This window comes from Pezoporus flaviventris, unplaced genomic scaffold (assembly GCF_033815535.1).
Source record: "Pezoporus flaviventris isolate CSIRO_AGI_PZ_B2104156 unplaced genomic scaffold, CSIRO_AGI_Pfla_v1 ptg000063l, whole genome shotgun sequence".
In the NCBI taxonomy this organism is placed as follows: Eukaryota; Metazoa; Chordata; class Aves; order Psittaciformes; family Psittacidae; genus Pezoporus; species Pezoporus flaviventris.
This window is the reverse complement of record NW_026892611.1, coordinates 2,050,183-2,064,400: the sequence shown is the minus strand read 5'-3', so window position 1 is coordinate 2,064,400 and position 14,218 is coordinate 2,050,183. Positions and strand designations below refer to the sequence as shown.

Here is a 14,218-nt window from a genome sequence, read left to right as displayed (position 1 = left end):
AGGCTTTTTCCCCTGGCACTCCAGGAGAAGCTTCATGCTCCCAACAGAGTGGTTTTCCAAGCCAGCAACAGTTATAGAGGTGTGATGAGAGCAAGGTACTCACCGGTTTGGGGCAGTGGATGTACCTAGCGAGGCTGATGATCAAGTCATGAGTGATTGGATCCACCAGGTTTCGAAAGCTGGCGTACCGATAGAGGACATCATCCAGAGAGGTCGACTCCATTCCTAAATCCTATGGAAAACAGGGTACAGGAGCCATATTAGATGTGCATAGGGAGGAAACAATGAGCCTGAAATTGCAGCAATGGAAACAGCAGGATAAAAGATGGGGAGGTTTGGGAAGAGCAAAGTGCTGGACTAGATTGCCTGGGGAAGGGGCGGAAGCTGTGCCGTTGGAGATGGATAAGGAAGTGTCAGGAAGAGTTCAGATCAAGCTGATCCTGCTCTAGGGATGGATCAGACCTCCTGAGGCCCCCTCCAAGACTATTTCCAATGAGTTGCAATCCTGAGTCAGGAAGATTGCTTTTTGCAGGAGGTGCCCAAAGGAAACTCCATCTCTTCCAGGGAGAGAAACCCTCTCCTACCTACCCGCAGTGCGGATGTTACCTTCCCAATCTGGTAGAGCTCAACATTAGGATTAAGCAAACATCAACAGAGAGCTGGATTTGGCACCTGATCATACAGCATCACCAGCAAACACCACGTGAAGGAGCCAGTCGTGGCGCTTGGTAGAAGCAGCCCTGCACACGCAGCTCCCGCCACGCTGGGATCTTTGGGGATCAACCCAAGCTCAGCACCTGACTGCTTCTCTTTGAGCATCCCACAGCTGTGGCAGTGTTCCCTTCAGCTAAAGTCAAAACACAGAGCCAACAGATCAGGGAATTGCTGCTCCTCTCTCCTGGGAGAGCTTAGGTTTCTCACATGAAGCATTCCCTCCTCCCTCCTGGCACGCATCCTTCTACGCACAGATGTCTTCCCCAGCTGCTCCCCAACCTCCCTGCCACACCAGCATCGTCTCTTTTCCACCACATGTCATGTTTCCAAGGGGCTCGAGGCTGAACCTCGTCCGAGGCCAAGTGATGAGCTCATGTGCACTTTAATAACCTCACACCAGTTCGTGCTGTCGGCAGCAAATCACCAGTCACTGCCTTGGGAGTAAACGCCCAGCATCTGGCTCCGGTCACTTGGGCTTGTTTAGCACGTTCCCTTTTCCTAGGGGAGCTGTACCTGGCCAACGAGGGCCATTTGCAAATAGGGAGGGTAGAAGGGTTTAAAATGATGGTGGTTACGAGCCGTGGCTTTCTTGGTGTAGGCTGGGAAGGTGTTTTCCTATGGCGCACCCAAACCCCTGCACCACGCCGAGAGGACTTTTCAGAGCAGCATATTCAAAGGCTTCATTTACCCCGGTGAGGAAGCCCTTGCTAATGCAGGATTTGGGATTAACAGCCCAAAACAAGCAGAGAAAGGAATGCAGAAGTGACTGAGCACAACCCAAAGGCTGTGAGCGGATCAAAAACCTGCAGCTCCCTTCAACTTGAGCTCATCCTGTCTTACCACACTGTGCCCCTCGCTGAGCACATCAGCTAAAGCCTTGCTTTGCCAGGCAAGATTAAGGAGTAGGAAGAGTTCATCCCTTTGGGGCTGAACGGGAAAGCAGAGCCTCATTCAAGTCCTTTTGCTGCACGGCCTCCCTGCCGTCACCAGTGACCTTCCTGCAGTCTGATTTGTTTCCAGCTCTAAGAGGCTGAGAGGAGGCCCAAACCACTCAGCAAGTCCTTGGGGGTGGCTTACCCACGGGAAGCAAAGCTTCTTTTACAGCAGTGCATTACCTTGTGGGTTACAAGCACCAGCTATGGTTTGAAGTATTAATACACTCTAAATATGGCCACTTCTCCTGCCACCAACTACCTGCCTTCAGCCTCCACAGGAGGAAGCTTCTGCAAAGGTATCAATGCAAAGCTATTTGAGTTAAAAAACCTAAACAAAAAAACCCAAACAACAACAACAAAGTGAAGGAATTAGAAGTTTAAATCAAAGAATTCCAGCAGTAAAATGCAATGTCTTCTTCCATGGCAGCCAGCAAATCAAACTGCCCAGCCACAGCCAGGAAAGGCATAAGAGAACACCAAACCAGGTGAGAGCCCAGCTATGGTCAAGTCTTGCTGCCCTGCAGAGCTGATGCTGTGCTAGATGCCCTTCTTCAACCTGGGTCCCTTCTGCAAACAGCAATCACAGAAACAGCCCTTCCACCCAAAACCAACCCGAACTAAGAGCTCAGCATTGACTTCCCCAAGACACTACCCATGCAATGCCATCTTCCCAGTCAGAAAGGAAAAATCAGTGCAAGCAAAGCATATGGGAGCTGTTCCCCGCCTTATCCTTCCTCGGTGCCTGATAAAACAACCTGTTATTGTCCTTCTGCTGCCTGCCCAACCGCACCACAACAGCTAACAGCTGAGCAACCAGCTCTTGAAGCTCCAAGTTGGGTTGCCACGAGGTGCGCCGTGGTGTAATACACCCCTAAGCCACAAGGAGCCATAAACAGCACAAATCAAACCCATTTGCACCTATTAAGCTATTTATTGCTGCAAATTGAATGGCAATGAGAGGGAACTCCAGCAGGTCCACGTGAGAAGTCATACAAGGGAGCAGGTTATGTTGCTGCTTCCACGAAGAGGCAGCGAAGGCAGTTATAGCTGCCCAAATGAGGTTGCTGTGGAAGATGCCACCCCGAGCTCCTGCTCCTAAATACCCTGAGAGCTGCTATTTTGGCCAGCGCCTCCTCCAAACCCTGCTTCTTATCTCTATTAATAGCCAGGGCAGCCCAATGAATTTCCAAGCAGAGAGGCTGGCGTAATAGAGCGCGAGGGAAGAGGAGCATCAACATCGTTTGCAATCAACCATCTGCGAGCAGCTTACCTGGGCAAAATGATTGCACGAGGTGAGCGTTAGCAACGTGGTGGGTGAGGGCAGACCAGGGGGGACAGGCATGGGAGATGTGACTCAAAGCACAGTGTGGGTTGCTCAAAGGCTTGATGGAGCACACGTTTAGCTGCTCAATCCCCCGGGCCTTGCGAAGGCTGCCCTTGAAAACAAGCAAACAAAGTCTTTCTTGCCTTTCATCTTTAGGATGTTCCATTCCATCGCAAAGCCTCTGATGTCTGGTTGAGTTACGAGGTTAGTAAGACACCTTAAAACTTAGTATTTATGGATTTCCCGGCTGCAATTGGATTCTGGGCTTCTAAGGCTGGCCACGGTGCCTAGAAGCAGCCTCTCCCTGTTCTGCACATGATAAGCCCTCCAGCATTTGCTTCACAGCTAATAAATTTGGTGTTGCTTTGCTCTCCTATGAGATAAGACCAAGCAATGTGGAAGTGCATTGCTGGAAAGGTTATCTGCTTGATGCACTTCTTGCTGCCCAACAGCTCTGGTCGTCTCTGTACACCCCCTATAAACCATCCATTTATATGGTGCAATCAGGGGGTTTATCAGGCTAGAAACTGCTTAATTCCTAACTGGGTGTCCTAAGGAAACAAGGCTGAAATAGTCACACAGTTCATCCATCTCCTCCTCCTCTTCCCCTTTTAAACACAGGAACCAACGGATTGACAGAGGAGTAAAGCATCTGAAAGTGATGTATTTAATGATGTTCCAACAGGTTTTGGGTGAAAACAGGCCCCAACAACGCAAAGATGCCCAAGTCTGCACCTGTGCAGAGGGAAGGCAGCACATAGCATCCACACGTGGTTCAGCTGTGACTGGGCAGCCGGTGGTGGGACCAACACATGCGGATGGAGCATCACAGAGGGCACCCTGGGAGCCTCCAAACCAACCAACAATTGCTACTGCAAATTCCCACCTCTAATCCACTAGCCTGGCACAAAAGCGGGGTTTAAATACGTGGGATAGCTTCTGTTTAGCAGAGTTAATACTGGTTTGGGACCAACAATTGCACATTCAAGCCTGAAGTGAGGGTACGGTTATGGAATACCCAATGGTTCAAGGAAGGAGTAAACATTTCCTTGGCAGATTGACTCAAATAATAAATGGTGGCAGCTTGGACCCCTTCCAGGAGGCTGGAATGAGAGAAACTTGGAGAGGCAGATTAATGGGCAGAGATACGATGCCACCATCCCGATAATAAACAACTGTGACTAAGGGATTTGCAGTAGAAGGCACTGTGGTAGTTTGAAACTGTGAGGCAAATGCAGTTGCCCCAAGTGGAGTTTGGCCAGACCACAGCTAATAGGCTTCTTCAGGAAAGTGCCTGTGGATATGTAATGAGAACAGACTCGGCTACCAGTCCCATCCTGATTCACAGAGCCAGTGGGGTCCCAGTATGGAAGAAGCTTGGAAACACTGTCAGGGGAAGGCAACTCCAGGATTTGCTCTGAACAATCCAAACAGTTTAGATCCATCACTGCCTTTAACACAAGCTCACAACGTGCTATTCACACACCCCTTCTAAACCAGCAGGACCTGCCTGTATCTTGGTCTCCCATCCAAGCCAGGCTATGCACCAGCCCCAGCCTTGACCGTGCTGTGCTGATGGCTGCCAGCTCCTAACTGCATCCCTTCACCCTGTCACCCCACATGCAAAAAGGACTTCATTTCCCTTGCAGAAATCCGAGATCTCCGTTGGAAAACATACCTACAGGGCAGGATACATCTCGTCTCCTGTCAGGTAAGGATCCAGGCTTGACACCTAAGCTCAGTCTACTGTCAATTCAGATGAAGACTGTGATTCATCCTATTCTAAGGCAGCTGGGCTGAGTCAGTCTCTGGCTGGGGCTGTCTCAATCAGTTATCAGCCAACAAAAGCCCATCTAATTAGTTTATCCTAGACATTCCATGTTTAGGCAACTGGAGCAGGAAAACCCCACCGTCCTCACCTTTGTTTTCCAGCACAGCAAGCGCAGTGCTCTGCATGGCTTTTGTACCCACTCTCCCAGCCAAAGAACAGCCCCATCTGTTCTGCAGCTGATCACCCATCAATCCCAGTCACATTCTGAAGGTCTGCTTTAGGGCTCCCCACTGCTTTGTTGGAGGTAGTTAGGAGCTCAAACAACTCTTGTCCTTGGAAGGTGATAGGAGATGACTTACGGGCACTGAATACCTTTATAGGTGCATACAGATAATGTACTGCGTTGTGTTCACAAGCACCGAATGCACACATCTTTAGATCAAGTATTTATAAGAACAAAGGGAAAAAAGGCAGAACCAAGATCCCTGCAGGAAAAAGACTTCCAAGTAGCAGACAATGCTGTCAGGTGGGGAGGAATCCCTCTTCTGCATAATTCCCACTGCCTGCTGGAGACCGCCCCTCTCTCTGGGCACACAGGAAGGGAATGATTCCCAATACAACCCCTGCATTCACAAACACCTTCCCCTGTTTGGAATTACAGTCTCCACGCACACGCTGCAATCGATGGGAGTCCTTAGAGCAACACCAGGTCTGCAAGCCCTTTGTGCAACCTGCTCCTTATCCCCACCTGCACGCCCTGCATCTCGTTCACAGCAATGAGCCAAGCGCCCTTGCTTTACACATCCCTGCAAACACCTCTGCTAATGGGTGTGCCAAGAAGAGAATCCAACAGTCTTGATGCATGAAGTACACCCTGCACGGCAGCAGGGTTACTCAGCTGAGGCCTCGAGGAGCACGCTGGGAGAAGCTGGGTTTTCCTAGAGCTGAGGTTTGGTTGATGTATTGGACAACCAAGATAAGGCTGCGGGAAAGGCAGCATCCCCTGGTCCTGCACGGGAGCATGGAAGCCCTCACCTCTTACTTTGCCCTCCTCCAACCCAGCCCTCACTTCACAGATTAACACGACACAGCCTGGCTCTGGCATTAATCCTGCTGGACCAGCCTCTGGTTAGTGGGAAAGCGGGATTTATTGTCCTGGCCCACTTGAGCCCCAGCTCCTGTTCCCAGCAGCTGCCACCATAAGAGATTTCAGGAGGAGGTCAGCGCGGGTCTCCTGATGTACAAGGGTGCAATCCTGCCCTCTCTGAGCACGGTGTGATCAGCTGTTCCCAAGGGATCCCAGTACAGGAGGAACTGCAGATCACAGCTGAAGAGGCACATTTGCTCCTCTACCCGTTCAAAACGCTGCTTCCTGAAGGTGCCCCCTCCTCTCCCCAGCCAGGACTTGCTGTTACAAGCTAACTGTGGGGAAAGAAACTTGATTATTCTAGGGATCAATCAGGGCTGTGTTATCAGTGCTGCCGATCCCACTGAGATAGGGATTACCCCCTCCTATGTGATACAGGGGTTTTGTTGCGATGTCCAGCTCTGCCAAGCAGCCAGCACAGAGCCAGCCATGTCCTGCATCATCCCCAAGCACTCAAATTCCCAGGCACATCACGCTGGTCCTGCAGCATCAGGAATGATGTTACCCTATCACCGGGAAGCCTCCTGGACAAGCGCCCTCACTGCTCCAAAGAAATCAATCCGTTCCTGCACATACAAGAGCCTGCAATCCAATAACTGCTATCTAAAACCTGGTTTCACTTCCAAGCCCTGGGCTGATTATTATTGCATTAGCTATGGAGGGATGTATTGTTACTGCCCAGTGAATGCTAAGCTCTGCTTCAAAGGGACTGGATTTAGGTGGTGGGAGACTATACAAATGCTTTGACAATTGCTTTGGGATCCCTCAAAGCTGATGGGGGCTAGGATAAAACCCCAGATCTTATTGATACAAGTGTTAGTGAAACTAAGCACCGCTGATCCCCCAACACAGCCCTTTTCCAGAGCAGGTTACTCAAGGGAAGTAATTTAAGACAGCTTTGAGAGAGAGAAATATTCAGTTAACTCTGAACACCGGCTGAAGGATGCGAATGCTACGAAAAGGTCCTTTCAGTGGACAAATTGCAGCTGACTCATAAAAATACATCAAACCTTTTTTAGTGCTGTTTGATACCACTTCCAAAGCCTGGGCCAGGGGAGCACAGGGGCAGAAATGGGTTTGCATTGACAGTGGCAAAGGGAGAGCCAGATGCTGCAACAGGCACCACTGGTACTACCCGAAGGACACCAAATACGCCCCAATGCGCTGCTGTGCTCTTGGGCTGCCATCAGTACCTCTGGAAAGCAAACACAGGGCTGAATCTGCAGGTGAGATGTTTTGCCATAGCCAAAACCATGCCCCTCTAGGCAAGGCAATGGGTATGCTCCTCTCCCATCTTAGCCTGAGCACCCATCCTCTACATAGGCACCCATGGAGCACGTGTATATCCTGCAACACACACGGCACTGGAGTTACCCTTTCCAGCTACCTGGCTGCACCTCACACCAGAATCTGGCTCTGTATCCCTGCAAGGAGACACATACTAGAGATCTGGCACTTTAAAAGCTTAGAGGGAACAAGATACGGGCAGATTTTGGCTCAGAACAAGAGATGGAAAACCAGGGTCGAACTTGACATTGAACTAAAAACTCCCTGCTCCTTTTCTGCATTAACACTTGCTCTGACTTAACCACAGCCTATTCCACACCAAGCATAAAGCTCTTGGTACCTTCTCAACAGTTAAAAGAGGCCTCCAACAAAGGAGCAAACCAAAGAAATCCCATAGCACTCAACTGGTTTTCTTACTGAAGACAGAGCAACAGGAATGGAATAGAAATAAAGGCTCCCACAGCTTCTAACAGCTTGCCAAGGAGGCCAGCATCACACGAGCCATTGATATGGACAACGTGAACTTCAGGGCTTTCATTTGCAAATCCAGCATCACAGTTAATCTCAAGCACGGACAAAGTCCATTAATAAAGCAGGTTCATGTTAATGGGATTCAAAGCAATGGCACATCAATCCATAAACACACTTGTGTGCTAGAATAATCTACGCTTCGCATAATAATCACGGTAACCATAATGCTGTGTGCTTATAGGGAGACGTGTTCAAGACCAGCCCAGGCCACCTAATGAGCTTAGCTGGGCTTCTTCTCCTGGTGGGATACAACCAGGACTGGGGCTGAGCAGCCAAAGCAGAAATACCCAGCAAGGAAACCAGATAAACACATGCACAAAGGGGTTGCAGCAGGGAAAAGAATTTGGGGAGGGGGTATTTGATGCAGAGGGGTGGCACTCTCACCCATGAGATGGAGATGAATCCGATGGACAACTGAGCAGCTCATTGCTGCAGGGGTACCTCCCCTCATATATTTAAAGGCCTGGTCCCCAGCCCTGGGGCAGTGTGAGCTTGTTGAGCTAACCCTGATAACCACACTACATAGTCCCTCTCCAGGGTGAAGTCAGTGAGGGAAGGGTAAGTATTCCTTACACCCCTGAGCAGCCGCAAGCGAGGCGCTCTATTAGCCTATAGCCATCGGGTGCCTCATGCTCAGCAGCTTTACAAGGTGGAAGGGGGGACAATGTCCCTTAAAATCCCTCCTCAAACCCCTCTGGTTTCACCCTGGGTGCCTGCTCCTAGGGTTCATCAGCCACTGGTGGGGCCTTTCCTGTCCTCCAGATGCATTTACTGTTACACACCGAGCCCAACTCATCCCCTCTTTCCCCTTAACCACTGTCCTCGTCATCTTCAATTCCTCAGAGCCAATGTGGGTTATGCAGAGAGTCTTCCCTTGAACAAAGTGGAGAGATCGAGCCCAAGCAAGTTAAACCCACATCCCCAGCCTCACATCTGCTGCCTCCTGCCTTTAACATCCACATTTGCAAACACCTTCGGTTGCGAGGCTGCGATTCTGCTCTCCTCCTCCTCCTCCGGGATATCTTCCCTCATGCTTGCCAAGTCAGGAAACCACTTAAATACCTGATTAACTACAAGCACATGTTTAAGTCCCACTGAAGCCAAAGGGTTTTGATTAGCAGAGCACTTAATAAAGGTCTTTGCTAAGCAAAACGTCTTCCCCCCGCTGCCCTCTCCGCCCCAGTCCCTTCACATCAGCGCAGGGTACAGCCTGAGAGGCGATGGCCAGGACACAGCATGAGCATCAGTGAGATGCAACTCCACTGCTCACTGGAAGAGCATTTTGTACAGCATCAGGCGACGAGATCCCAGGAGATGCAGGCAATTTGCAGGCTGGGCTGGGCTGGGCAGCTCTCTGCCCTGCCAGAGCCAGTGCTTCCAGTCAGCGCTATTAAATCCTCCTCTTCGTTTCACCACACATCACTGCGGAAAGGCGTGAGGGTGATGGTGGCTGCTGGCCCCTCTGATCCCCAGGGGCTGCCTGGGGTGTGACAGATTAACCTACACATGGCCAGAGAGCCCCTGCACTTGGGTGAGAAGAGGAATTCACGCCAGGTTTCATTGAGGGTGCTGAAGAGACACAGACAGTAAACAACCTTACTGCTGTGCTCCATGCCTCTTGCCCTGTTTGCAGGCTCTGGGTCCTCTACACAGGATCACAGAATAGTTAGGGCTGGAAAAGACCTTAAGATCATCCAGTTCCAACCCCCTGCCATGGGCAGGGACACCTCACACTACAAGGGGGAAGAGATGCTCTCTGCACCCCCAAACCCACAGCAGCACCCCAAAGCCAGGCTGGGAGAAGCACAGGACAGGCAGCAGAACCTCTTTGCAGCAATCAGAGATGTCAAAGGCCCTGTGCCCTCATTAAAAATGAGACTCTTTCTGCTTTGTTTGACACTCAGGGCCATTAAAGCTGCTCTTGTTGATATTCCATTTCCCAGCAAAGATGCCAGCAGCGTGCGCCAAATGAACTGGGGACATAAAACATCCCTCTGTTCCGTGAAGGAAACCCAGCACGTGATGGCTTTGTGGCAGTGCAATGCCCAGCAGACAGCAGCACGCTATAGCTGACACTATATGGGATGAGAACCACATCTTCTGTTCGCTTTGCAGAAGAGAGCTTCCACTGCTGAGTCACGGCAGAGCCTCTGCACTTGCAGCTGATGCAGTGCTTCTCATAGCTCCCAACCTGACCGGGAGCTTCCTTCCACCTATGGCTCATACCCAACCTCCACTGTTGGGGTCCTACAGGAGCCACCACCCAGTGCCAGGAACGAAGTTGGATGCAGCTCTAGAAGAGGGTAGGAAGGCAGAGCAAAGAGTCACTGCTTGAATGAAACAGACACTGCTGCCTCAGCCATTAGATATCCCAGCTAGAATCAGCCACAGGAGGATGCAGGATGGAGGTGCCCAACAGGGTGCAGGGGTTTCCTTCTTGGAGAGTGACAGTGAGGGATGAAAGGCTGGAAAGGCTGGTGCTTCACTCGCATTCCTGGCAATGGTTTCCTCCCCAGAGGGCAGAGCCTGTTCTTCCAATGAAGATGCTGACATAAACCTCCATGGGGTGCTTCTGGGATGAAGGCTTCTAGCACCCAACACGTCAGCTGGTCAGGACAACCCCCAGGGCCTTCATCTTAATGCTCTGCAGTCTTCATCCACAGAGAAGCACCGCAGTTTGTCGGGTAACACATTGCCTACCCAGCCTATGGGTACCTCCTGGAGGCTGTTCCTTCATGTATCCTACCGCAGATCCTTCCTCCTCCTCCACCAGTTCCTGGCACCCGTTGTAGCCATGAGTTCTGCTCCTGTGGTCTGCAGGGACAGCCCAAACCTCCCCTTACACAAACATCAGCAAAGCACCCAGCGAGAAGCCTCTGTCTCCATGCCCTGAGCTATTTCCCTATTTCTTTACAATGTGACCCCATTCCATTCTCGCCAGGAGGAGAGGCCTGGAATGCCAATGGTAACGGAGTACCCTGCTAATCCCTCATCCTTCTCCATGGGCGGTTGAGCCTTCCTGGGAACACCAAACCACACCCCATGAAATGCTATGGCCACAGAGTATTTCTAGGTAGAACAAAGGCTTTGGCTTGAAACCCCCACCACAGCTCTGGCATTGCGAGCCCAGAGCATCTCTTTTCCAGCCTCCGAAGAGCCAACACCAGTACTTTTGACCACCAATTCCTCTTCAGCTTTAACAGCAGAGGAAAAAGAACCCTCCAAGCTGTCAGGGTGCAGGACCGACTCCTCAACATTGCTTTCCAGATACAACCACAGGGCTGAGGAGCTGCTGAAACCTGATGCAAGCCCACGAGCCGAGCAAGAGCGGAGCCAGGATGAGCTCATTGCGCGGCCCCATCCGAGCCAAGCTTTCCCTTCCCTGCTCTGGTCCCACCGAGACATCCACAACCCTGGGCTGAAACTCCTCCTCTGGCCATGAAACAGGCGGTTTCAGCATCAGGGCAGCGCTGAGCCATGACTAATGCACTCACTGGGCTGCTCTCCAAGGGTAAAAGCAACTGCCCTGCGGTGAATCAGACACCTACAACCTCCCACACAAGAGACGGGGGTAAGCCGCGGTGTTCGCGGTGGGTTGGGGTAGCATTTTAACACACAATAACACCAAATGAGGCTTGGAACCCTCTGCCCCCCCCCTCCCCAAATCCGTGCTTGAAGGAAAGACTCCTTTTGCAAGACATTAAATGAGAAGCAAAACCCTTCTTTCTGTCTGAAGGTGCCACTGATGCAAGATCACCACTGACAAGTAAATAGGTTGGGAAAACCTGCTTCTGAGGGCTGGCAGGCTGACAAGCGCACTCAATGTGTTATCATTTCCCTTTATTTATCTCCCCCGACGTGCCTGCTCACAGAGAGATAAGGAAGAGCTGCCCCAAGCCCTCTTTGTGGCTCTGCCACCTCTGGATCCCACCATCCCTGTTCTTGGAACTTCCCTTTCCTAAGGATAGCTCCTTTCCCCTTTATCAGGGGGATCTCCAGCCTTTCTGCCCCTCCATTCCCTCCCCAAAGTCAGAGGGAGAGATGCTTCCCCCCTTTTGTGGGTTTTGGAGGGGTGATGAAGGCAAAGACCACAAGGTACCCAGCTGCTGCAAGAGGGGAGCTTTGAGACCCCATCTGCCTGCATCCCACCATCGCTCTTCTCCTATTAGTAAAACCCTTTTGGCCAAGCTGATCTCGCCCATAAAACAACCTCCTTTGGTTTGCACACACACACACACACACACACACAGAGCAGAAGCTCATAACTCCCAGGTCCTGCTCCAGAACCCAACTTCTCCTTTTCCCACCTCTTCCTTTTGCCTCATGCAACCCATCCTGTTTAATCAGCAGCACAGCCTGGGAGCCCTCAAGCTGCAAATGAGCCCTGCAGCATCCCACAGGCTCAGGGATGGGTCAGCCAGGGATGAAGCACGCAGAGATGGAGCTTGGTCAGCGTCAAGGTCCCACCAGGACCTTGCACGTGGTGCTCAGCGGCAAGATGTCATTCTCACCCTTCTGCAATGAGCGGAGGCAGCACCGTGAAGTGATCTAAACCTGCAGGAATGGTGCTTTTCATTCCTGCCTTTGGGATTATTTCAGGCTTCCGAGGCTCCTCCAAAGGGAGCACAAATAAGCAAACACGGCTCCTAAAAATGCAGTTGATTTACGCTATGTGGCAACACTAAAAGAGAAATGGCTTGCAGGAGAGGGGTTCAGCTCCTTTCTTTGCTTTGTGTTGGTGGAGAATAGCAGCTGATGGGCAAGAGATGAAAGCAGCCCAAGCAGAGATTGCTTACCCCGTGTCAGGGAGTTAATCTCGTCAGAGAACTGCTTTACATCTGTTTGACTGGGGATGGAGAGGTTCATTGGAGCCAGACCTCAGGCTGGTGCAGACAGGCTGACCCCATCCCCTGCACTGAGCCGAATCCTCCACCTTCCTTCTCTGGACAGCAAGGAGATGGGAAGGAAAACAGAGGGAAGACCAAGCAGCCCCAAGCCACCCATGGAGAGCATGAAGGGGCTCAGGAAGGGCACCAACGCTGGTTGTGTTCTGCAGCTCAGCCTATCCACTTAAGGACAAAGTGCCACTACTGGGAAGCCTGCAATGCACCCAAGGGGCTTACAGAGATGCACACAAGCTAAAAGCCAGGATAACCCAGAGTCCTAGCAGCAATCAGAGCTGCTGACACCCTCATCCTAAAGCAACAAGGCAAGAGAGAAGAAATGCCTCCTGTGGCATTCACCCATGGAAAGGCCTGGAAATGATGTGCAGAAAGCAGGTGTTGTGCACATACTGGTCAAAGACACCTTTTTTCCCCCCTGTTGAAGCCAGATCAGTGAAATAACTCAGTTGAATGCTTACAGCTTGCTCACACCAGCGAGTCCAAGGCAAGAGCAGCTTTCCCTAATCCAAGTCCCCGCTTGGATGCGATGGATGCGGTCCCAGGGTACGCTCCTACTTTACACAGGGGGAAACTGAGACACAAGGAACTTCACAGACACAAAGCCCCAGCAGCATCAGCTGGGGCTGCATCTCCCTGCTACGAGCAGCAGCCACAGCACACAGTCAACACATCAGCATCTCTGGTTTGGGGCAGAATTAGGGCTTTCACCCATGTCCATCAAGCACTCGCTTGGGTCAGGGTCTTTCCTAAACCCATGGGCATCGCAGCCCCACCACAAGTAACACTGCAGAGACATGAAGGGAGCCTGTCTGCATCACCCACACTGGTGATGCTCAGTGCTTTTAAGGGCATTAGGTATATGGTTTAGAGCTGCACTTCTAATCTGAGGAGAGGATGAAAAGCAGAGCCCGACGCTCAGCGATGACAGCGGGCACAGCTCCATACCTGCAATAAACAGGGCCATGCTCAGTGCCCTTAATTCCCCTCAAAGCTACCAAGCTGTTCAGAGCAGCTGTATAATTGCAACCTTCCACCCTGCTCGCTTGGGCAGGCAGTCTGTAATTCCCATTCTCCAGCCTGCCAGGTTGGGAATGGCACACACTGTAACACAGGGATTTTTCTCTGCTCTATAAGGGGCTGCCGGGTGGAATTCTGAAGGAAACTGGCCAGAGGAGGGTTTTCTCTCAAAACACCCATGGAAAAATGGGAATCTGATGGGGAAGGTAATGGATGAGACCATCACCGGGCAAATTAACTCAGGGTGTTTCAAATGCTTCCCATCTTCCCACCCCGAGGTTCAATCAGTGCTGCGACTCACACCACAGGGTACTGGGAACCTTCCCCCTATCTAAAAAGGGATGTATCGTTGAAGGAAAGTCAGTAGGTTTGGGGGGTTAAGGAAGAAATTAAGGTTTTCCCATGTTTTATCCCATGCTTGCGCGTTTCTATTTCCAGCATAAGATGCATAACCATTAGGTAGAGCAAAGACTGATCCGGGTTGGGATGCAGTGTTTGGTACTTGGCTGAGAGGGAGGAAGCTTGGAAAGAAACATCTTTCTTGAAGACTTTCATAGTAATGTCCCTGTCTGGCACCAGGGGATTTGG

At 51.2% G+C, this 14,218-nt stretch overlaps 1 protein-coding gene across 2 annotated transcripts in view; it reads right to left on the bottom strand.

The window, feature by feature from the left end:
* Positions 1 to 14,218, bottom strand: part of LRRC75A (leucine rich repeat containing 75A) — a 71,304-nt gene that overhangs the window by 34,946 nt on the left and 22,140 nt on the right. For both annotated transcript variants that reach the window (XM_061470044.1, XM_061470043.1), the window contains exon 2: positions 104 to 232. In XM_061470044.1, the coding sequence (XP_061326028.1) occupies positions 104 to 232 (129 nt within the window). The remainder of the gene's footprint in view (positions 1 to 103; positions 233 to 14,218) is intronic.